Genomic DNA, 24,795 nt, shown 5'->3' on the forward strand with positions numbered 1-24,795 from the left:
GAAAATATTGACATTGATAATACTTTAAATTATTAAGTCCAAAAGAATGTTATAATACGTATACTACCTGGCACTTTTTATGCTGATTAGCTATCTATTCTCCACTTTAACTTTCCTGTGTACAATGGGACTACAGGGGTCAGTTGTACAGCACTAGCATACAGAGCGGATGTGTTCAGATTGTCAACACTTGAAGGAATGTTAAAAATCAATATAAAAAAACTCTAAGAAAATATTTTTCACATTCATATTAATCCATCCCTCCTCCATATTTGAAAAAAGAAAACTTTGTCCATTGATTATAGTAAATTGAAAATCTTTCAATTAATGTGGGCAATTATTAAATAGAGAATTATAATGTCATTTTTTCCTTTTTTCCCCTCTCCCATAAATCATTTCAAAGCGAAAGAGGCAAGTATGCGGGCTTTAGAGAGGAAAAAGAACCACACTGAACATTTTTAAAACCATTATCTGCAACTTACAATAAACCCTCTCTTCTCACCTGGACACAGCCTGATGTTACACATGATTGATTCCACAGCATTGCCATCACATGGTTGTCCGCCATGTTGAGCTGTTGGGTTACTGCAAGTTCTGGTTCTGGTCTTGTTTCCTTGGCCACAGGTTCTAGAACACTCTTCCCAAGACCCCCACTCTGACCAGTTGCCATCCACTACATAACATCAAAAAAAGTATAGTTTTACCAAATACTTTAATTTTAAGAATCCCCTCCCTCACAAGTCATATAGAATTCCAGACAGCCGAAACAATCAAAGGGTGTGTCATGAAGATCTATGGAACATACATTGTATGAGTTCATAAAAGAAATCTACCTGGACATGGTTTGTTCTGGCAGCTGCGTATGTCTGTATTACGACCGGGACAGTGCCTCCCACCATTTGCAGGGAGAGGGTTGTTACATTGACGGATCCTCTTCTGAACACCTTGACCACAAGTTACACTACATGGTTGCCATTCAAGCCATTCTGAATAGCCTCCATGCACTGCAATGGAAAAATTACATTTGAGCTTTGATAATGTATATAGATTATACAACCAGACTCAGGAATATATTTCCTTAGCTGTAAAATCCCGTTTAATTGGTTAACTGGATAAACACGAAGTTTAACCAGTTAACCAATTAAGGGGGGGATGACTCAGACTAGCTGGGCTAAAGTGGTCCCCCATTGCAGGCAGGGGCTGCCCTAGACACCCGGAGCAACCCCTTCCTGCGACACGCCTAGGCTGCCAAAGACAGGGGCTGCTCTGGACACCAGGAGCAGCCCCTGTGTGTGGGGCTGGAGCAGTTCCCTGCCCAAAGTGGGTGATGCTTGCCAGTTAACCGGTTAACCGTTCACATTCCTAGTTAAAAGATACGCTACATTTCTTCATTTCAAGAAAAAGGGTCAAAATAACCCTGCATAAATTCAGAGGCCACCCTCAGATATCCATATAGCTTCGCATTACCATTAGGGAAGAATTCTTCATGCTTAGGCTGAGTAAACAGTTCTGATAGTCTGGCATTGGTTACACAGTCTCCCAAATTGTAAAACTTCATCATTTCAGTTCAGGATTATCTCTAACAGAGTCTTTGGGCATATCTCCCAGTGCCCTGCAGTTCACACTATGGGGGTCTGATGAGTATTGTGCACTGAGGTGTAACTCCCTCTGTGCAGATGCTGGGGTAGGGGGACTAAAAAGTTTGTTTTAACTCTTCAAATAGTCTTACATTAATGTAAAGTAAGAACCTTTCCATTCACACTCACAGTGTCCACAGGGAACAGTTACAGCCCAGCACTTTTATCCACACTGCTTTGCTACGTCTATACTGTGCTTTCTTGTGCAAGAAAATATGCAAATGAGGCGAAGCGGTGAATATCACCGTGCCTCATTTGCATATTTAATGAACCGCCATTTTGTGCAAGGTGATTTTGCGGAAAAACTCCCTCTTGCGCAAGAGCCATTCTGCCACTTTTTTTTCAGTAGATGGCTCCTTTTGTGCAAAAGCCCTTGCGCAAAAATGGCAGCTCATTAAGTATGCAAATGAAGCGCGGTGATATTCATCACTTCACCTCATTTGCATATTTTCTTGTGCAAGAGAGAGCAGTATAGATGTAGCCCTAGAGTCCAAACTATGGGGCAGAGCAGATGTGCCTTTCCATAGTCCTTTCTCAGGTGCCTGCCTTGGAACATGCTGAGGAGGATGACAGATGAGAAAGTGGAACAAAAGTACAAGAAGAGATACACTGACAAGTCCCAATAGACTTATCATGTAAATCAGCATTCCTGATTTCCGCAGCTCCCCTGGGCTGGAAACAGCGAACTGGAGCCAAGGGTAGCTGCTAGGTTCCGTGGCTATAGAGCCTTTAGAGAACAGCTTTACCAAAGAGCGGCTTTACCAAAGAGGGCCTGCAGCCCACTCTGAGAAACACTGGTGTAACTGTAAGGAATATAAAACCTGAAAACTGGAACTTAGCAATTTGGTGATCACTGGACAGCACTGTGGTGTACCTACCTTGGACAGTGACTGGCACCCTGACAAGGATTGATCCCATCAGATTTCTTGCCACACATTCATATTCAGAGGTATCTTCTTTCTGTGCTGCGACAATACGCAGAGAGCCATTGGACAAGAGAGTCACTCTGTTATTGTTGAGGAGTGGATGGCCTTGGCGGGACCACTCAATTGTTGGAGTAGGTTCTCCATTTGCTTGGCAATTCAGGATTGCTGTGGTACCAGCATTAACCACTGTCTCTACTGGTTCAACTGTAATAACTGGAGGGCCTGAGAGAGACGAGAGGTTGTGTTAGCATCACAGCATTCTGCAATAAAGAGCTACAAGACCAGATGACATTTTTTTCATTGCACAGAGAAATTTGGTCTGAGGAAAAAGAAATTCTATTTTATTAATTTTGGCATTAACTACTATTATACATCTTCAGAGATCCTGGAGAAATACTGTCTGAGGTCAATGGTAGAAATGAAACATGACCCAGAGTATAATAAGATAACAGGAGTAGGGTGGTTTGCATTGTGATAGCACACACAGGCCCCACGCAGGATGGATGCTCGATTCCAAAAACACCTAGTATAATCAATAGTGCCCAAACACTTTTCCATTAATGCTCACTATATCTCGATGTGGTAGACATTAATCCCACTCTATACACGAAGAAACTAAAACAGAGCAAAAAGACCTGATTCTGCTGTAAGTTATAAATAGAGAACAGATGTTTGAAAATTCTGTCAGTTAAAAGTATTCTAATATTCCATCATTATTTATATAAATAATTTTGTATAAACATATTATTATTAATTATTATTTGTATAAATAATCTGTATAAATGTAAGCCTAATTCTGTTCTCTAGAATATGCCAAAACCAGAAAAAGCTATGAGGTGCCCAACTCTCATTGGTGAATTTTGACTATCTCCTCCCAAATCTACAAAGGGACTGGCATACATGTATTGAAAGTTATCTTCTGGCCCCACTCTTGTAGCACTAAACATCTTATTTCAGTCTTACTCTGAAGTGTTAGTGTCACACTTCGCTCTACTACTCCAGCATCATTTGTAGCTACACATGTATAGTCACCAGCATCTTCATTCTAAAGGACAATAAAAAAAGTAATTATATAAACTCTCAACCTAATATTTTCACAATGCATTTCCTTTCAGTGAGTTTGCTACAGTACAGAACTGCATGCAACAGATCTTAAAGAAGTGTAGGGAAATAATTAACAACTAACAGAAAAGCTTATCATACAACTCACCAGTCTTTTAAACTACACCCACAGTGACTTGAATTAAAAAGTTAAGGAGGATGGGAGTTTGTTACAAGCAGGTAAGGATAGAGAGAAAAACACGAGAACTGCATCTACATAGCAGCTACATGCAATTCTTTCCAATGTTGCTTATATCTATTAGAGAGGCTTAGTCTTTTTCTGACATTTATATGGTAGACATGAAGTCATCTAAGTCAAAACCATATGTTTGTTATTATTGTAGATTCCTGTATAGCAGGGGGGCTGAATGTATAAGTATATAAAATAAATAATAATTCTAATTATTCAAAGAGGTCAATAGACTACCATTGTTACTACTCACTAACCAAAAGTTTTAATAGCAACTTGAACATTTTACTTTTATTAATGTTAAGCTAATATCTGATTTTTTCATTGACTATTTAGATTTGTAAATCTAGAAGCTTCTTCTAAAACCTTTTAGAGAGACCACATTTTCAAATGCAGTTTCTAAACCTGAATATGCAAAGCTTGAACGTGTGTATTAGAAGGTGGGGCGCTAATCAGTTTCAATTTTCGAAAGTCGGATTTAGGTGCACAAGTAGATAAATTGCATGGGTGAACTGGTACCATTATTTTGTATACTCAAGTTTTAACGTAGGTAAGGTTGTTTTAAGTCCTATTGAAAATGCAGCTCTGAAAGCTTATGGGGGGCAGACAGAACATATATAACTCCCTTGCTTTGTTGGAGACCTCACTGTAATTCACACAGGAAATCTTAGACTGCATTTAAAAAAATCAGATCTTTTTAAAATTTAGTATAGCTGCAGGTTTTTTAAAGGCAAATTTAAATTCAGTGCAAATTCAATATTCTTTAGGATAAATGTATTTATTTACAATAGTTAAATGCAGCACACAAACACATTTTAACATCTAGTTACTCACTACAGTGCCGTAGATGGCAAGAGAACCATTACTGAGTTGTCGGATCCTGTTGCTAATCTGAATGCCCACTCCTTTTTTGCTCCATTGAATGGTTGGAGGTGGATCCCCTCTGACCTCACAGTTCAATATAGCATTGCCACCCAAGGGCTCAATCCAGCTAGAATGATAATCCCCTTGGAAGACCGGAGGCTCTGAAAATGATAAAGAGCAAAGTTAAAGCAAGAGCTTCTAAATGAATCTACTGACAGGAATCAGTCCTTTGTTTTCATAAGATCTGAAATCTTTGTTACTCCCTTTCCTATCAACCACTGTAGTGCTAGTGGATATATCTAAAATGAAGCTGTGTGAAATTGTCACGTATTGTGCCTGATATTGCAGTTATTTACACGTACCTTTGACATACACAAATCCAATAGCCTTTACAGAGCCAACTGTATTTTCTGCTGTACACACATAGGTACCAGAGTCGTCTTTAGATACTCTTTCAATAACTAGTTCACTGTGCCCATTAGCATTGTCAAGTTTTGCTGTGGGAAGAACAGATATCTTTTAAAATCACTAAAGCAGCCGTGGAAAATATCAACAAGCGATACATCTTTTACAGAAATAGGTTTAGATGTAAAATGCTGCTTAGCAGGATGGCTCACTGGCTTGCTTCTATAAAGGAACTTGCCACTGCATTGGACTAATTTCTGAGACAGTCCCTAGTGTGTTCTGGAGGCCTGAACAAATCAGTCAAACAGTGTTCCTTGATCAGTCCCTCCATTGTGAATGATTTTGCTCTGTTTCTGCTTTCAGTCTGTGTTTTGCATTCTACCAATAATGAAGTTTTAGTCATACAGGTGCTTGAGGAAGGCATCTTTGGGTGTGTCTACACAGCACCCTAAACTTAAAATAAGATACGCATTTCAAAATAGCTTATTTTGAAATTTGGCATGTCTACACAGCACCACATTTCAAAATAACGTGCTATTTTGAGCCATCCCTTATCCCTTGTGCAATGAGGTTTACTGAGATGATGAAACAGTGTGCCTGTTATTTTGAAAAATATTTTGAAATAATGTGTGGCTTGTTTGGATGTGGGGTAGCTATTTCAGGATACCTCAGAATCCCGAAATAGCCATGCCATGTAGATGTACCCTTTTTGTGGTTAGATGCTGTAATATTTATTATGCCCAATGTGCACATTTAATATGGGGCATGCAGCTTGATGTAGGCAAAGGGACATATTTCCTAAACCCCTTCTCCAGAGCCCTAGGACAAAGGCAATTTAATGTTAACTTCAGTTTTAGTATTCTATGCTAGCAAGTTCTCAGTATCACCACTGTCTAGACAGTTTGTTACCCAGGCCAACATTGTATTTTCCTCTTATTAATTTTATATTGGAATCTCAAACTAACATCACCACATGCTGACAACACTTCTGCAAAGGGAAAGAATCTGTGATAGACAGACAAGTAAATACTGCTCTCACTCACCAGGGACAATATTGTTGTTAAAAGTCCAAATTATTTGGGGCAGCGGAGTCCCAGTTGCTTTACAAGTTAACCGGAGTTGCTCTCCTTTATTCAAGGCTATGTCTCCAGGCAGTTCGGTGAAAGCTGGGAGCACATGGACCATCAGGCTCACAGTGTGTGTATCTTCACCAGCAGCATTGGTGGCAACACAGGTGTAACTGCCAGAATCTTCAGGCTAAAAGAAAAGGGGAAAAATGGATGGAGGGTTGGGGGTTGGAGCTTGAACTATCATTTGTAAATTATGTGGTGGTGGTGGGAGGGAATCATGAGTTCAGTTGGAATGCTCATCTCACTGAATTTGCTAAAGCTTCAGATTCTGAAAAATTTGGCTTTCTTGAGACGTCTCATGTCTTTGCAAATTGTCCTGCTGAGCACACCAACAGAACAACACGGCATTTCAGAGATTTCAGTTATCGCTGGAAAAAAGAAAATTAAATAAACTTTTCCAAACTTGTTTGAACCTTTTAAAAAAGTTTGGCAGAATTGGTTGAAAGTTTGGGGGAGTAGGTGGCTCTTGTTTATTCCAAACCCATTTGCTCATGGTTTAAATGTTGGCAACTTGCTAATAATGAGTTGGAAGCTAAATCAGTCTTATCAGTCTAACTTGATCATTGAATGACATAGAAACCTGAGTAAGGGAAACCCAGCAGATTGCTTGAGACTAATACATCACAAATATGGCAAAGACAAGTAAGAGAAATGGGCTGACTTCCTATACCGAAGTTAAAACTGGCTGGAAACCAGGCACAGAAAAGCTTGGTATCATAAATAATGGAGCATTCCATCTTATCCTCCTTCCAGTTGAAGTACATTAAGAAATTCATACACTACACAGAACATAATCCAACAAAGGAAGAGAGAAAAGGTAAATGTGACTAGCAATTGACCTTAGTAATAATTTCAGGAATGGCAAGTAGAGTAAACAGTAACATTAAACTGTATCTCGTCATCCTTAGGCTAGCAAATCTCCCTCTGCTATCAACAGATATTTTCCCTTGATAAGGACAGCATGCTTGGCCCTACACTGATTCCTGCTAAGACAAAAGTCTGTGACGTGGAAGAGAAGTAAAAAGTGTTGTGCTAGAAGAGGCTGTGAATATACTAGTCTGGAATTTCCAGATGTTAGCTGGCAAGCAGGCACCTTGGTGAAAGGGCCCAAATGGCCAAACCCAAGAGCTTTACACTGCAAGCTTTACAGAAATATTTCCACTGTTTAATACATTTTAGGGCCAGATGTGAATGGTACTTAGCACCTCTTGTGACATGCTGCTTGCCCATACCTTCCATTGACTCTAGGGAGAGATGAAAGGCATTCAACGTCCTCTGCTCATTAGAGGCTTTACAATGGGCTGTCATTTCATCATGCTGTACATTTCTTACACTGTAAAAATAGCATACAAAATGCTAGAAAGGAGGGGCTGATCTAAACAAAAACAAACATTATGCTCCACAAAATCCTTCGGAATACTTATTTGATAGAGCACTGGCCTATTCTACAATGTGTAGTCTATGCAGTTATGTTCAGGATAACATGTTGTGAATTTATCTCCCATGATCAGCATTCTTGGAAACAGAGGTCCTCTGTTTATCCTTGGAATAGGTAGTCAGTGGGAAATTTCAGAGTATGCTTTCCACAAAGAAGCCTCCACAGTGCCTCAACCTTGACCCTTGAGAACTTCCTTTGAGATAAGAGTTATTGACGCCTCCACTATCTTTTTGTTCATTCATCCAGACAAAAAAACCTTTCATGCTGCTCAACTGTCATGGGAAATACACAATATATAATGAGGAGATTCAAATTCATAACACTTACAACAGCATTCTCCAAAATGAGGTTTCCATACTCCATAGCCCTGTATTTTCCTATTGTGTCTGTTAAAGGTAGATTGTCTTTCTTCCAGTGTATTGTCGGTGTTGGGATGCCATCAGCCACACACGACAGAACAGCCTGGGAGTTCTCAATGACTGCGTGCTGCACCTCTGAAGTTCGGATTTTAGGTGGAACTATGAAGAGATTTAAAAGAGATTAATTACTTTCAAGAGTTTTCAACCTTCCATTCAGCCTGGTACTGATGCAGGAACATAGGAAATGCTACATGAGACCAATGGGTCATCTAATCCTGTCTCCAACAGTGATCAGTATCCAAAACTCCAGTGGAAGGTGTGAAATCTATAAAACAGAAAATTATGCAGTGACAAAGCCATGGGGACTGGTTCTTCCTAAAGCCAGTCAGTGAATGGTTTCCTTATGTCATGAAGCATGAGTTTCATGCTAGCTAGTGTAACTATCCTGAAGTCTCTCACTACAACTTTGGCATTTAAAACTCACTGCAAGAGTCTTCTGTCCTGATAATAGACCAACCTATGCCATTCGTCTCTAATTATACTTACTGTGCACAATGAGTTCCATGCTAGAACTGCTTGATCCCGCCACGTTTGTAGCCATGCATGTGTACTGTCCAGCATCACCAGGCTGTACAAATGCAATCTGCAAAGCCCCAGTACTGAGAATTCGCTGCCTAATTGACTTTGTAATCTGCTGTCCTCCTTTGTGCCATGTGATCTCAGGCAATGGGTAGCCTCCCACTTCACACTGCAACGTGGCAGATTTATCCACAGCAACTATGTTCTCCTTAGAATGAGGTTTGATAACTGGAGGAACTGAAAGAGAATTAAGAAGTAAAACACATTGTTAGGAATAAAAGATACATGCACGCTTTTATTTCTTAGCCAGAATCATTTAAAAACACAATTTGTTCCTCTTGCTAAATAATCTCACCTGTTGTAAATTAGACAACATCCAAATCCAACTGCAAACTAAAGCAAATATATGACATTCTATTGGCAGTAAACTACGTGGCCTGCCCTGGTGTGAAGGGAGGTGCAAAGCTATTTCTTTCTCAGCAGGAGCCAAGAACAACCTCAGATCTGGTTCTCATGTGAGTGCAAAGAGCATGCAGTGTACTTTTGCACACAGGCCTTTTCAAAATACTAAACACTACAATTGTTTGGCCAACTGACATTATGACTGGTCCTTTTTAGTAATACCTGTAATAGTGAAGGTCAAGAAATTAATGGGGGCTGTATCTACTGGTGAATTGTGGACCATTACCAGTGAACCTCATAAAAGTATGCTTTGTTGAGGGTGTTTGCCATAGAGGTGTGAAGCACATGAGAGACAATGTGTTAAAACCTTCTTACTGCACTGCATGATCCACAGTTATGACAATTCATATCCCCCACTATATTCTTGGTTCCCACTTCTTTCCATGTGAAGTAAAATCCAATCTTTTCTTTCTGAAGTTTGCTGCCATCTCTGAAGGTGGTGAAGAAATGAATGCTGTCTGCTGCAGAGCATGAACTAGTTCTGTTATTTGTTTGCAGGAAATAATTTTACAATATTAAATGTTTCCTAGGAAACAATTTCAAATTATGGAGGAAAAATCTTAAAACTTACACTAGAACCAAATTTAGCTGTGAGGTAAATGGACATAAGTCCCAGTGCCTTCCAAAGCAGGTCAGCAAGGAATTAATTCTGTCCATATACATTGATCAGAACAGGGATTTCACTAACAATGAATGTGCACAGATGTCTACACAAGAGTTACAGTGATGACTTACCTTGAACTTTTAGCTTAATCTTCCCTACAGCAGTACCAGCTGGATTCTGAGCCACACACATGTAAGTGCCAGCATCCTCAACAGCTGTTCTTGCAATTTGTAAACTACCACTGGGAAGAAGTGTGTAACTATTGCCTAAAACATGCATAAGAAAGGTAGAAAAACATATAAATAAGGTAATTCATAAATAAGGTAATTCAAAAACATATAAATAAGGTAAATCTAAAAAAGCAGAACATGAATTTAAATGCTACAGCAGAACTGCTAGCATCATAAAGCTAAGATACCTGTTGTATTTATATTCATGCCCTCCTTCTGCCACATGATTACGGGACGAGGTGAACCTGTTGCTTCACACGGTAGAAGAATGGGGTTGTTCAGGATAACATCTAGCGTTCCTGGCTGTGCCTGAATAGCTGGTAGCTCTATGAATCGGAATGCACAGAAAGAGGTGGTTGAATAGAAATGGAAGTTACTTATGGAGGTTCGCCAAGACGTGTGGTCCCTATCTGTATCCCACACATGCATACTCATGGGCATCAGTATTTTCTTTTTAAACAAGTATTGTCCACTGGCCTGAACTTGTGCCAGAGCCTTCCTTGTGCTCCAAACTGAGGACCTAAAGAGTGATGTAGGCTGATGCCTCTCCAGTTTCCATTCTTACCACAGTCCAAAGAATCAGCAGCAGAGGGGACACAAGGTTGACAACAGAATACATCCTTAAGAATCTCCAGGTACTGTAAGCAACCTACATTTCTTCTTTGAATGATAATCCTTATGTGTATTCCACATGTGAGAAATTAATAAGCAGCAGTAAAACAGGAGGTGTGTGGGAGGTGGCACAAATTATAGCAATCAGGGGTACTGCTGTTCCCACCACAGTGGACAATTACTCGAGAGAATAATATCTTGTGCAAGTTTGCAAAGAGCTCAAGTAGTTACCTTACATCTTTCTAGTAAGGGCACACTTCTCAGAGATAAAACTGAAGCATCCTGGTGACTGGTAGAACAAGCCCTCATGCCTTCCCAGCAAGAGTACAAGCTAGTTGGTACCAAAGCATAATATGACCCGAGAGCCACTCAAAATAACTCTGTGCCAATATAGCTATGGTACCTTTGATTGTTCTGCTATTGGAAACAAATTGTTTAACTGTCTTCCTGATGTCCTTTTATCTACAAAGACCAAAGCCCTTTGACGGTCCAGAGGATGCATCCTTCATTCTCCCTTTTATAGAAGGTCACACACAAGCTGCCTCCCCAGCTCACTGACTCTTGCTAATGCTATTGCTGTTAGATACCACCTGCATAGGCACATGGACCTTTGAGCACACGGCTAGAAGCTCAAAGGAAGGGTTAGTAAGAGATGACAGAAAATACCCGAGCTCCCACTAAGGTGTGAATGTCACTCAGCGGTGGAAAGGACCATTGTTGTAGGTGGCTCGCAAGTAGTTTTAACTGCAGGCGGGCTTGGAGCCTACTTGAACAAGGACTGCAGAACAACTTGTCCTAGCCTGGCATTGTCTCTGACCTGATGAGGGAACCACATGGAGCAGTGATCAGGGTGCTGCATTACGAATATGCAAATCAGAATCTTGGCCAGAAAGACTGAGCAATTGACCTGTGTCCTGGCTGAGTGAGGTGTGACATCGGCCAACTGGTAACAAACCAATGGAGCCAGAGATCCTGTGGCTGAGACTGGCTGGCCCATTAACTGAAAAGGTGACAGATTTGGGATAATCCTTCCATTGCTACTTATGCTGCTTGCTGTTCCCCTTCCGTCGCTGTCAGGGAGCAAGAGAAAAGCTCACAGCTTGGGTTACTCACTCCTCTGCCCCCTCCCTGCGCCAGCCAGGGACACTGTGAGCTTTCCGCTCGCACCCAGACAGTGATAGGAAGGGGAACAGCAAGCCACAAGCAGCATCGGTAGGAATCAGTGAGGAGGTGCTTCAACACCCCGCATTCCTTATAAAGCACCCTGATGGGGGGGCTTGGGACTGGAGCAGTCCAGGACCAATGGGGCGGGGCATGCCCCTAGCTGGCCCCTTTCACCTGCCTGTAGGAGAGTCCCAGGAGCCTGGCTGGAAGCGCTGGGCTCCTCCTGCAGCCAAGTGCTCCAGCCAACTCTTACAGGAGAGGAGCACTGGGGCGCACTGCCTTCCTTCAACCCTGAAAAGAATATTTGTAGATAAATCTCTTAATGAAATTCAGAGACCCCCTCCAGGCAGGAATTTAGGGTGAAACCAAAGGAAAATCTTGTCCCTAGAGAAAGCTTTATAATGGGGATCAGGTTTAAAACTAATAAAAGAAAGTTCTTCACACAGCGTGTAGTCAACCTGTGGAACTCCTTGCCAGAGGAGGCTGTGAAGGCTAGGACTATAATAGCGTTTAAAGAGAAGCTAGATAATTTCATGGAGGTTAGGTCCATAAAAGGCTATTAGCCAGGGGATAAAATGGTGTCCTTGGCCTCTGTCTGTCAGAGGCTGGAGAGGGATGGCAGGAGACAAAGTAAGGAGTTGGAGTAAGAAGTCCTCCAGTTTGACAATATTTCAACATTATTTTTAAATAACTGCCAGCTGTGTAGAGGCAGACTAAGTTATTTCGAAATAATGTTGCTGTGTAGATGTACCCTAAAGGAACAAAGAGCCAATCCTTGTTTTGGAAAAAAAAAGATAATGTCAGATATTGACTAATTGGAATTTGAGATGGAGGAATGTATTTCCATGTGGCACAGGCAGAGAATTTCTTACATTTAGAAATGTAAGTAGACCTAGTCAAAGTAGGACTTCCCTCACCCACGTAAAGCAAACTTCAGACATGAAACACAGTCAGGTGGAGAGTCTGAAGGTTGGAATTAAGAAGGTTGGGAGATAAGATTCACTTCTCTCCAGAGCAACAATGTAAATGTGACCAATAGTGATAATAGAGCCAAAAACCAGTGTTGACAGAGCCATACAGTGGCTATCAGAATATGGGGAGCAGAATCTTGCTTGACTTTAGATAACACTTGGGCAGGTTAATAATGGGAGAGAAGGCATAAAATTGGGGATGAGCCCTGTACCAACCCTGGTACCCAACCAGACACTGGTAATCTCCAACTAAAAGCATAGCATTGTAAAATAGATATATAGCTAATTATCGACAGAACTACCATATAGAAGGCAAAAAGGCCAGGAAAGATGCCGGATAGCGATGTACATACCGTGATACACCTGTGGGCGACCGAGAGATGAGAGGAGTGAATGTCCCCAGTGGGAGAATAGGGAGAAGTCTAAGAGAACCCTGCCTGTGAGGAAAACAGGATGGGGATGGGCATGTTGGGCCTATGGGCGACAGGGACACTTGAAGGGGCACTGCCCAGACAGGAGCCACAGAGAGAGGCCTCGCCCAGAGGAACCTGAGGGGGAAAGAGTAAGGCCCCTCAGCGGGGAAGAGGTGCTTCAAGTGCCAGAAGGTGGGCAACCTAAAGAGACAATGCCTTTTCAGGGAAGGAAGGGCAAAACAAGGGGGGCCTGAGACCAAGGCCAAGTCAGGGAATGACCACAGAACTGGCCCAGCAAGGACTGTGGGTTTGCTGGAGAGAGATCTCCCCCACTCAGTAGGAGGTGATGGGGATGACAGAAATGCAGGAACTGGGATGGAGAGAACCCAGGAAAAAGTGCAGATGGATCCGGGGACCCAGGAGGCTTCTGGTGAGGCCTCCTGGTGGACAAGAAGGGGGCCAAGGGAGCTTCAGAAATAGTGCAAGAGCTGCAGAGGAAGCTAGCTGCTATGGAGGAGGCACTGCACCTAGCAGAGAGGTGTGTTGAATCTCAGAATGCCCAAGTCTAAAATGCTCGGGAGGAGAGAGAAAACATCTGCTACTTCTTGGAAGGAGCAGAGGAAGAGAGGAATTGACTGTGGGCCGAGCTGTGAGGGATGCTGGGTCAGAAGCAACAGAACCCATAGGGTGGTGATTTTAAGGACGGGCGTGTGTGACAGGGCATCTACCCCACATTGGCCCTTAAAAGGTTAAAACCCAGCCCTAGGAGAGGACTGAGAGAGTGGAGCCCACAGCTGAGGCAGAGACAGCTAATGTGGGGCCCAGATGGGGCTGCATAAATAAGGGCTCCTGGAGGCAAGGGTGGGGAGACATACATGCTTGCTCTAGCTGGGGAGCAGGAGGGACCTGGCTGCCAGAGAAGCTGGGAATCTACTAAATGAGAAACCTTACAAAGAAAAAACAGGCCATACCCAAGGCCAGGTCACACGCTCTTAGGCATTACATTTGGAAAAGGCTATCAGATCTTTTAGTTCATGCCCTTACCAATGCGTGATTACTTTCCATTCTGAGTGCGGGGTCAATCTGGACTAAAATAGCCCACACTTTGTGGCTTCCTTTAAATACAAATATATTTATACTAGGCAAATTTTCATGTGCTTACCAGCGTGGAAGATATCTTACACCAATATAGCTATAAAACTACTCACATGAGTAAGAATCCACTGAATGTGAGTGATATTGGCACATTGTGGCTCCATCATTATTCTGTATTATTCTATTTTCAAAATCCAATTAAATCTGTTTACAAAACATGTTTCTCTTCAATTTCCCACCTTACCCTGAACAAGAAGAGTCACATGTCTGTGAGCAGAGCCAGCAGCATTCCGGGCCATGCAAGTATATCTTCCTGCATGGTCTAACTGAGCCGCAGTTATTTCAATTGTTCCTAGAGTAAAAAAAAGAGAGAGCTCTTTATATACTGCTGTAGTACATTATACTATCTTACGTTCAAAGAAAACACAGAAATCATAATACCAATTAAGAATCCAATATTTTTTCTAAAATATTTACAACGAGAACATTAATGCATCTTCTTTGAGCATTTTCTGCAGCTAGACTCAAATCAGACATAATACCTGAAGAAAGAATTCTGTATCTATCTCCTACAGGAAGGAGTCGTATCCCATTTTTTGTCCAGTGGATTGAAGGGACAGGAACTCCTGAGGCAGTGCAGGAAATTACTGCTGGAGACAATTTTGTTACCAGAAGATCTGCAGCTTCATCCGCTATGGATGGGGGCACTAAAGCAAGGAGAACAGTGTTAGGGTTATTGACCATTCTCCTTTCATATAAATGTTTGCACACAGCAACATTCTCTTCCTTAACAACACCTGAAGAAGTGGGTTGTGCCCACAAAAGCTCATGATACTACCTAAATAATTTTTGCTTAGTTTAAGGTGCTACAGGACCATTGTTGTTTTTTTAAGTTTCCTTAAGAACAGTAAAAGCTCGATAATATAAGCATCAGCTCTCATTTAAATAAAGGATTGTCCTGGAGAAATTTTTGGTGTTATAATACATGTGCATTTGCAACATCTGGGTTACCTTGTACAATGAAATCAATTGCTCTTTGATCCTCTCCTGCATCATTTGACACAGTGCACACGTAGACTGCAGTATCATCCACAGTGGGAGAAATTATTAATAGGGAACCTGAAGACAAAAGCCTGAAAAAGAGCCATTAGAAAACACTGAACCATCTCTTCATTCAGCATGAAGTCAGTCCATTGAATTCATTGCCACAAGAGATAATTAATACTGTTGCTGGATTTTAAAAATGGCTGCACTATTTTCTATCCCATAACAGGACTAATGGTTGGCATTCATACTGCAGCCACATGGAGTGGCTTCTGCTCTAAAACCACAGATCTGTAAATATGATAATTTTAAAAAACAACAAATGGTCCGGTAGCACTTTATAGACTAACAAAACATGTAGATGGTCTTTTACACATCTGAAGAAGTGGGCTCTGCCCACGAAAGCTCATGACACCATCTACATGTTTTGTTAGTCTATAAAGTGCTACCAGACCATTTGTTGTTTTTTTCAGTTTATCCTGTTCAGACTAACTCGGCTACCCCCTGAAGCTTCTGAAAGGTAATTTGTTAGCTGTAGAATTGTTTAAGACTCATAGAAGATTCCTGGAGACAACCCACTAGCACAGGCCTGAGGACAGTTAGGGGCAAAGGAGGCAATTGCATAGGGCCTAGAGGAGCCCTGGAGTTCGGATCCACAGAGCAGCAGGGTCGGAGGGGGGCCCAGAGCTCCCTGCTGCTTTAAGCCCTATGCTCAGATCAGCAGAGCAGCGATAGCAGCGCAGGGGGAGAGCAGAAGCTTCCTGCTACTTTAAGCCCCAATCAAATCAGCAGAGCATGGGGGAGCAAGGGTTGAGGGGTGCAGAGGAAATGGGGTGGGAAGGCAAAAACAGTGGAGGGATGCAAGTAGGGATAGGTAGGGACTGCAGGGAGAAAGGAGCCGGGGCACAGGACTTCTGGGGGCAGAGCTGGGTTGGGAGTTGCACGGGGTCAGAGAGGTGAAGGAGCATGGGAGGGGCACCTCCAGGCAGACGAAGGATGGGGCAGAGACTGACCAGAGGATTCTCTGATTGAAGGGTGGTGCTCAGGGTTTCCCTGGGTGGGAAGAGGGGTGGCTTGTGGCTCCCTCCAAAGGAGGGTGATAGGGGACACTTCGATGTGTTGTCCTAGGGCCCAGAATTCCTGTTGCTAAGCCAGCACTAGAAGATTACACAATTACTCACGTGCAAACAAGGCTGGGATTTCACAATAGAAGATAACACATTAGTGGTAACTGTAAACAGTTAATGGTAGCTAGGTAAGAAGTCACGTTTCAGAATGTAAGTTGAGTGCTATGTGGGTCCGGACTGATTCCCCTGGAACGAGGTGTACCAGTAGTTCGAATTAGAGATCCTAATTCGAACTACCTACTCCGTGCCGCGTGTAGCCGTGGGCACGGATTTCGGACTAAGGGGGATTTAAAAATGGCGGCGCCCGGGAACATGCAAATGAAGCCTGGGATATTTAAATCCCGGGCTTCATTTGCAACCCCGGTTGCCCTCATTTGCCTACCTAGCTCGAACTAACGAGCTAGTGTAGACATACCCTTAGGGAGTACAATGTGGGCCGCTGTGGGAAGCCAATATTTTGTGGCATAAGGGTCAGTGGAAAAGAGTATCCCCCACTAACCCTAAGGAGCATACCTAAGGAGGTATTACGTTTCCCATAGGTCAGCCTTGGCCACAGGGAACTCTTCACACTATGGCTTCAATGGAGGACAGGGATACTGTGGTTCTAGTATAATAAACCCGCAGGCTTTGAAGGAGAAACGTACCCATCTTTCAGCTGTGGAGCAAACCCTCTTCCATTCCACAGGAACCTCAGGAATTTCTCACTCTGAGCCATTCCTTGTGCGTTATTGTGGGAATGGCCCATCTAGCCAAACAGCTGCAAACTGAGAACTACTTATTGCTATTCTGAGCTGCAATAGTTTGCTCTTAGCAAAAATTAAGTACTTCACTCTGGCAAAATCTAAATGTTTCCAGTGTCTATAGGAGCAACATATAAATGGGATGTGTATGGTATGTTTCACACAGTGTTTCTACCAACTAGAAACAGAAATACCATGAAAAGAGCAGATCTTTTATTATTTTGACCTCTTCAGTAGATCTCAGAGATGAATGAAAAATATTACATCAAACACAAATTAAATTAAAATAGGCCAAATCACTCTCTGATAGACTTGCATTAAAGATGAATTTAGCCCACAACAAAGATTAGATTATTTCTCACCTGTATGTATTCTGATGCTGATCAACATTAAGGAGATGCCCATTCTTCTTCCAATGTATTGTTGGCCTGGGGATTCCAGTGGTCTCGCAGGGCAGGGTGGCTTGGACATTTACAGTAACTGTAATATTGGTGGGTCCAGGAGTAATAGATGGAGGAACTAAAGAACATACAAGACCCATGTCATTTTACAAGAATGAATTACAAAGTTGGACATCTCTGGTCCAGCATCCTCGGGATCTGACTGGTCCAAACAAGGGACTTTCCTGGACCAAGGGAGGTCAATGCCCCTCCTGGCTTCCAGCCCCTGCTCCCACACTCCCTTCCTGGCTGCTGACCTGCTGCTAGCCCTGGTCACTTGGCTCTGCTCCTGGCCTTCGTCAGGCTCCCTGCCACTAGGCTGCAGATCCAGCTCTGCTCCCAGCTCCTGCCAGGCTCCCAGCTGCCAGCTCCCTGGCCTCCAGTCAGTGTTCCCGCTAAGGGTATGTCTATACACCTCATTGCAGGAGGAGTAACAGTTAATCCAAACTAAGGATTTAGTTCGGATTAACTTCTGACTGCTGCATGTAGCCATGGGCAGTCAGTTCAAACTAAGGGGATTTAAAAATGGCGCCCGCCCGGGAACATGCAAATGAAGCCCGGGATATTTAAATCCCGGGCTTCATTTGCAAATTTGAATGCCTACATTAGCCTCCCTAGTTCAAACTAGGGTGGCAGTGTAGACATACCCTAAGATTTTCCATCCACGGTTGGAGTGAGCCTTGTCTTGTGTGCCAACAATGAGGTTACATGCTCTTGTTCGGATGTGTGCCGCTGTGGCACCCACCACTGGAGCTGCTCCCTGACAGACACTCCCAGGTAGTGTCCCCTTACTTCGTGGGAAGAAAGTGAGATGTGCCCTGCGCCCCCAGGGAGCGCTGCTCACTGGTCAGCCTGTGTGCAGGGCAGAGACTGCCCCAGGATGCCCCTCCTGGAACTGGCTGTGAGTTCCCGCCTGGGGCAGAGAGAAGCTGCTTCCAGCTCCCTGGGTTTGCAGGGAGTGAGGTGCTGGGGGTGGGGTAGTGATGTGGGGAGAGCGAGGACAGAGCTTGGGGAGACAAGAGGTTCTGAAGGGCAAAAGAGAGGTGCAGGAGGCCCCAGGAGCAGCCTCACCACAGACTGGCTCCAGATTTGGGAGCAGTTGAAAAGCCACTATTGGCCCTGGCCACAGCTCCAGACCTAGGGAAGGGCTGGAGCTGGCCCTGGGAGCAGCGCCCCCTCCACAATCCCCCCCGCACCATACAGCTCCAGCTGCCAGAGCGGCCCCAGCCTCCTGCCACGCAGTCCCAGCCAGCACCAGCTGCCAGAACAGCTGGACAATCACCTGCCACCTGTTTCCAGCTCCGGCCGCTAGAGCAGCTGAGCAGCCACTGAGTGGCCCTGCCAAGGAGGTGAGCAAGCCTCAAATTCTTGGGGTGCGCACCTTAGAGGGAATACTGTTGCCGGTCCAGCTCCGCTACTGGCCGTGGCTGGGCTCCCACCCACCAGTCCCTCTACTGCCGGACTCCCAGCCAGTGCCCGCTCCCAACCACCAGGACTCTCTGGTCCAGCAACATCCAAGGTTATTGCCAGACCAGAGAGGTCCAACTGAATTTGAAACTATCCTTTTCTGCAGCACACATCATTTGCCAAAAAATGAAGTTGGGAATATGTAGGCAGTGTTCATAGTGCCCTGAATTTCTTTAAATAAAAAAAAAAAAAAAAAAAAAAAAAAAAAGCACTAGAGAGAAGTCTTATACAAAACTCTGGATTAAGGATGTTAAATTGTGGTTAATTGACTAGTTGATTAGTCAATTGACTTGCCATCGACTACTCAACTACTCGATAGGCACTTCCGCATTCCTCCTTTGAAATGTACAAAAGCCCCCCACGGAGTGCTCTTGTACATTTCAAAGGAAGAATGCGAAACTCTGCGTTCAACCCTGGGCCAGGAGGAAGTCTCGCTGACTCCGGGTTGCATGCAGGTGCCTTCTTTGAAATGCACAAGAACCCCTGGGGGGGCTCTTGTGCATTTCAAAGCCACAATACCCTCATGGAGCCCGGGGTCAGGCGGGGTACTCAGAGTCCCCTGCTGTCCCCGGGCTCCATGCCTTGCTGCATGCCGCGCAGAGCCGGGGCCAGCGGGGGACTCCCCAGTTGGTCCTGGGCTCCATGCAGCATTTCCCCAGAACCCAGGATCAGCTGGGGGGGGGGGGACAGCCACTGCACATTTGATCCCAGGCTTAGCTGTGGGTCATTACCCCTTTGAAACGACGCCTTGGGGTTTCAAAGCAGCTGCGCCCGCATGGCTGATCTCCGGCTCAGCTGTGCGGTGCTGCCACTTTCAAGTACCCCTTCTTTCCCCACTTTGCTGCCTCTATCTGATAAGCATTAGTTGACTAGTTGACTGACTATCCGATAAGCATTTGTTTATGAGATAGTTGACTAGTCCTTAACATCCTTACTCTGGATCCAAATAATCCCAAATTTGGGGGGATATCTACAATCTGGGCATGGATCTTAATTTCCCTTTCTCTAGAATGGAGTGAACTAGTGACCCAGATCCAATCAACCTAAAGCCTGAGGACTTGACAAGCAGGCTCAGAGTTGCTCGTCTGTTGTTCCGCTCCATTACTAATAAAGACAGATTTCAAGCTTCAGCAAAACTCAAGAATTCCAACAAGACATGTAGGGGTAAATTAGAACTAAATAACAACACAGAACATTGAGAGCCATGACAGGTGGCTATAAACACACTTTACAGGACCATGGGAAACTTGGCCATACCCATGATAAGTGGCCATCTGGCCAACATGTCCAGATTTTGAAATATTTACCATGGACCTGTAGATCAATTCTCTTGCGTTCAGTGCCAGCTACATTGGTTGCCATACATAAATATCGTCCAGTGTCAGTCACATGTGCTGTGTGAATATACAGGGACCCATCCTCTAATACTGAATACCTAAAACAAAGTCATAGGAATCAATTTAATGTTTTATGGTGGGAACTGTGGCTAACCGTTGTGGGGAAAAAGGAACAGAAGAACAGGGAGTACAAAGGTAGACAAAACATATAGGCTGTGTATAGACTGGCCAGTTTTTCCGGAAAATCAGCCGCTTTTCTGGAAAAATTTGCCAGCTGTCTAAACTGGCCGCTTGAATTTCCACGAAAGCACTGACTTCCTACTGTAAGAAATCAGTGCTTTTTGCGGAAATACTATGCTGCTCCCGTTCGGGCAAAAGTCCCTTTTGCACAAAAGTTTTGCACAAAAGGGCCAGTGTAGACAGCTCAGATTTGTTTTCCGCAAAATAGCCCCGATCGCGAAAATGGCGATCGGGGCTTTTTTGCGGAAAAGCGCGTCTAGATTGGCCATGGATGCTTTTCCGCAAAAAGTACTTTTGTGGAAAAGCATCCTGCCAATCTAGACGCTCTTTTCCAAAAATGCTTTTAACGGAAAACTTTTCCGTTAAAAGCATTTCTGGAAAATCATGCCAGTCTAGACATAGCCATAGCGTCTTAATTTGGCCTCATATCATTTTTCTTTTTTGAACATATTACCTTGAATCTGTTTTTCAGCACATCTGCTACATTGCTCCTATACAAATGATTAAATCTGACTCCCACAATGACTTTCAAATGGAAAGACATCAACTTTGTACATGTTGTGAAACAGGTGATTTAGGTGATTTTTATTATCACTCATTTAAACTGAGAAAATCAAAATGATGAATGAATATGAACGTTAATACTGATTTTGTGAATGTAAAACTAATACAAATAAAAATCCCAAGAGATTTAACTACAAGTCACATTTATTCTTATCATGAGATACTACCTGGCATTGTTTCCAGCAAAAACAGCTCCGTCCTTTCTCCATGTAATTCTTGGGGTTGGTACTCCTTCTGCAACACACTCCAGAACAGCAGACGTATTTATATGCACAACAACAGTCTGAAGACCAGCTTTGATTGTGGGAGCAACTATATAAGAAAGAATTTCACATGATATTGGAGAGTGAGCTTCATTCTGAACTGTTTTAAGTTAGACCCATGGTAATGTCTGCTATGAGAAAGGAATTGTGCCATCCATATGGGTGCAAACAAGCTTCTTTACATTCCATACAAAACATGAAAGCTGTTATGGGACAATGGGAAATTTAAAAAAAATGTATCATTCACAAATCAAAAACATAGTACAGGTTGAACCTTTCTAGCTTGGTATTCTCCGGTAAGGCAACACCCATGGTCTGTCATGATTTTAATTTGCTGGATGTCCACTTATCTTGGGTATGGACAAGTTTCCCATGGTCCTATAAAGATTTTTTACAGTCACCAGTCCTGGCTCTCAATGTTCTGTGCTGTTATTTAGCTCCAATTTACCCCTACATGTCTTCTAAGAGCCCAGCAAGGGATGAAAGTGTTGGTAATACTGCTAGACAATACTGACTTCCCATGGTTCAGCAAGTTCTCTGGTTTGGCACTGGTCCGGTCCTGAGACAGCCAGACTAGAGCGGTTCAACCTGTACATTTCTGTGTCACCTACTAATGGTCTTGGATCATTAGAACTGGCACAGGGCACAAGGGATTGTCTTGGGATAATTAATTCTGCTTCAGCAGAGGGGAATGGAAAAGGTGACCTCTTTGGGATCCCTTCCAGACTAGCGGATGCAAGCAACTAGTTAATTATCTAATAAGCTTAAGCTTATCGGATAGTTGAGTAGTGACACGACTAGTTACTTCCGTGCCCCCGCCCACTCCCGATAGAGGCAGCAAGGGGGGGAGCAGGAATTGGCTTAAAAGCCGACTCTCCCCAGTGCTGTCTCTACGGGGGGCAAGAAAGGCACAGGCGTAGCGGGGAAACTGCACGAGTGGGGACTGAAGCAGTCCCTGCTTGCGCTGGTTCCCACTGTAGTGCATCAGCCTTGGAAATGTAGCAAGAGCCCCGCAGGCTGACTGCTGTGAACAGGGGCTGCTTGGACTCAACGTGAGCCGGGACCGAGCGCTCCCAACACGCATGGTTGCTGCGCCTCTGCAATTTAAATGCAGAGCCGCTGAACGGGTGGCTCTACAGGGCGGTCCTATTGACTAATTGTATAGTTGATACAAATTGTATTGACTGTACGATTAGCTTGGTAACTGCCATTTAACAACCGCCATTTATTCCAGACCCACATTTCTAAAAAATTTTCCAACCTTTTAAAAACCAGGAAATCAAGTAAGACATCAAGAGTCTGTCCCAGACTATGTTTTATTCCACACAAACTGTTCATTTGAACTGAATTCAGGGTTTTGACTCTGAAACGAAGCAATAAAACTAGAGCTTAGCCCTCCTTTTGCTAGTTGTATGGCCCAGTCTTAATAAGGGCCAAACCTATCCTGGGCCTTGTTAACACAAATGGGAAATGTGTGTGTGTTCATGGACGTCCTATGCTCAGCCTTTCTTCAAAGCTGTTCATTCATTTTTTTCCATGCATCAACCAGAAAAATACACTGTAGAAGTAACTGAGGCAACACCCTGCTCACTGGAAACCAAATGCCTCATCTATGAAAATCACCTTCCTGTAGACCTACGATCACCCCCTAACTGCCAGTGGATATAAACCAAGCAACAGAAATCCCAGCATCACTTCTAGCCCCAATTTCCTACATAGGAACCCCCATAATGCTACCTTTATTGCCTACAAGCATTCAGTGCCTAAAAGATGGTATTGCCAATAGGACAGTATACCTAATCCTAGTACTTATTCAGAAGGAAAAATGACACACCCACTTTGGAACACTTAGACACCAATTTTTTTACCCAAACACACACTCCTGTAACTATTTCCCTCATCTGTTTAAGACAAATGAAATACTAATTTCTCCACAATATAGGTAGCTACATCTGCAATTAAAGTTAACCAACATTCTCCATGTATAAGACCTGGCCCTGATTTTTTATTGCTTATTGTTTTGTCAAACATAAATCATTCGGGCTGAAATTTCCCATAACAGATGTCAGCCTCATGTTGAATTCTCAGAGCATAGCCTGTCCTTTGCACTGAATGAATCAGACATTCTGGTATGCAATCATGTAATTAGAGATTTGTATAACACAAATACGAAAAAGGAGCCAAATGAAAGTTTCATGCACAATCTTAAAACATTCTTTAAATAATTTTTGGTGTGATATATTAACATAATTATTACTAAACATATTCCATCTTTTCCAATTCTCAGAAATATTTTGCAAAGATTACAATAATTTAGAATTAATCCATTGTCTTTACCATTTACAGTCAGCACAAACTCTCTGGTAGTTTTTCCTGCTATGTTACTTGCCACACAGGTATAGCTTGCTGTATCACCTAGGTCAGCATTATTGATCTGCAGATATCGGCCACTGGATAGGATGCGAACTCGAGGAGTTGCCTATGGAAAGTTCAACAAGTAGAACTAATTTTAACATGGTTTTCCATTGTACAGAAAATTCGTGTTGCAAAGTAAAAGGAGTCATGACCATAAGAACATAATGGGTGAAATCCATCACTGCCTTAACTTCATTCAAATTGGGGAAGTTATAAGGATAAATGAGCGAAACAATATGAATGAGGTACTATCTTTTACTGAACTTCTGTTGATGGGAAAGATAAGCTTTGGAACAGTTTCCAAGATCTGAAGAAGAGTTCTGTGTAGCTAAAAAACATGTCTGTCTCACCAACAAAAGTTGGTCCAATAAAAAGATATTGTCTCACTATGGGTACATTTAGGCTACTAGCCTCTTTAGAAAGAGGCTTTTTCAAAAGAATCTTTTGAAAAAGTCTCTTTTGAAAGAGAGCGTCTAGAGTGCAACCACTTCTTTCGAAAAAGTGAGCCGCTTTTTCAAAAGAGAGCACCCAGGCAGTTTGGATGCTCTCTTTCAAAAAAGCCCTGTTTGCCTTTAAGAATGCCTTTTTTTTAAAAAAGCACATTCAAAAAGAGGTGTTCTTCCTCGTATAATGAGTTTTACTGCGGTCGAAAAAACTGCCACATTTTTTCAATTTAATTTCAAAAGAATGTGGCAGCAGTCTAGACACAGGAGAAGTTTTTTCGAAAAAAGTCCACTTTTTTTTGAAAAAACTGTAGTCTAGACACATTCTTTGTCTCTCTAATATCCCAGGACTGAAAGAACTACAACAACAAATAAGGCTCAGTTACAACTCAGAAAATTTATTTTACATTTTAAAATATTAACTACAATGTATAGATTCAATTATCAATTTATTACTCAGGAGTTTTGCTTGAAAAAAAGATTACAATTTGTGACCAAAACATACATTTATATATATATATAGTAGCCCAGTGTC

The 24,795-nt window shown here is 42.9% G+C and overlaps 1 protein-coding gene across 3 annotated transcripts in view; it reads right to left on the reverse strand.

The window, feature by feature from the left end:
* HMCN1 (hemicentin 1) overlaps positions 1 to 24,795 on the reverse strand; it is a 360,405-nt gene that overhangs the window by 35,399 nt on the left and 300,211 nt on the right. For all 3 annotated transcript variants that reach the window (XR_012906027.1, XM_075936754.1, XM_075936755.1), the window contains exons 72-89: positions 23,740 to 23,881; positions 21,307 to 21,451; positions 20,306 to 20,433; positions 17,454 to 17,610; positions 15,192 to 15,313; positions 14,723 to 14,887; positions 14,425 to 14,532; positions 10,114 to 10,251; positions 9,827 to 9,961; positions 8,597 to 8,866; positions 8,019 to 8,209; positions 6,167 to 6,380; positions 5,081 to 5,215; positions 4,689 to 4,879; positions 3,527 to 3,608; positions 2,516 to 2,785; positions 834 to 1,004; positions 503 to 673 (exon numbers count right to left, since the gene is read on the reverse strand). Coding sequence is in view for 2 of the 3 variants with exons in the window: in XM_075936754.1 (XP_075792869.1) it covers positions 503 to 673; positions 834 to 1,004; positions 2,516 to 2,785; positions 3,527 to 3,608; positions 4,689 to 4,879; positions 5,081 to 5,215; positions 6,167 to 6,380; positions 8,019 to 8,209; positions 8,597 to 8,866; positions 9,827 to 9,961; positions 10,114 to 10,251; positions 14,425 to 14,532; positions 14,723 to 14,887; positions 15,192 to 15,313; positions 17,454 to 17,610; positions 20,306 to 20,433; positions 21,307 to 21,451; positions 23,740 to 23,881 (2,935 nt within the window). In the remaining variant the exon portion in view is untranslated. The remainder of the gene's footprint in view (positions 1 to 502; positions 674 to 833; positions 1,005 to 2,515; positions 2,786 to 3,526; positions 3,609 to 4,688; positions 4,880 to 5,080; positions 5,216 to 6,166; positions 6,381 to 8,018; positions 8,210 to 8,596; positions 8,867 to 9,826; positions 9,962 to 10,113; positions 10,252 to 14,424; positions 14,533 to 14,722; positions 14,888 to 15,191; positions 15,314 to 17,453; positions 17,611 to 20,305; positions 20,434 to 21,306; positions 21,452 to 23,739; positions 23,882 to 24,795) is intronic.

This window comes from Pelodiscus sinensis, chromosome 9, assembly GCF_049634645.1.
Source record: "Pelodiscus sinensis isolate JC-2024 chromosome 9, ASM4963464v1, whole genome shotgun sequence".
Lineage (NCBI taxonomy): Eukaryota > Metazoa > Chordata > Testudines > Trionychidae > Pelodiscus > Pelodiscus sinensis.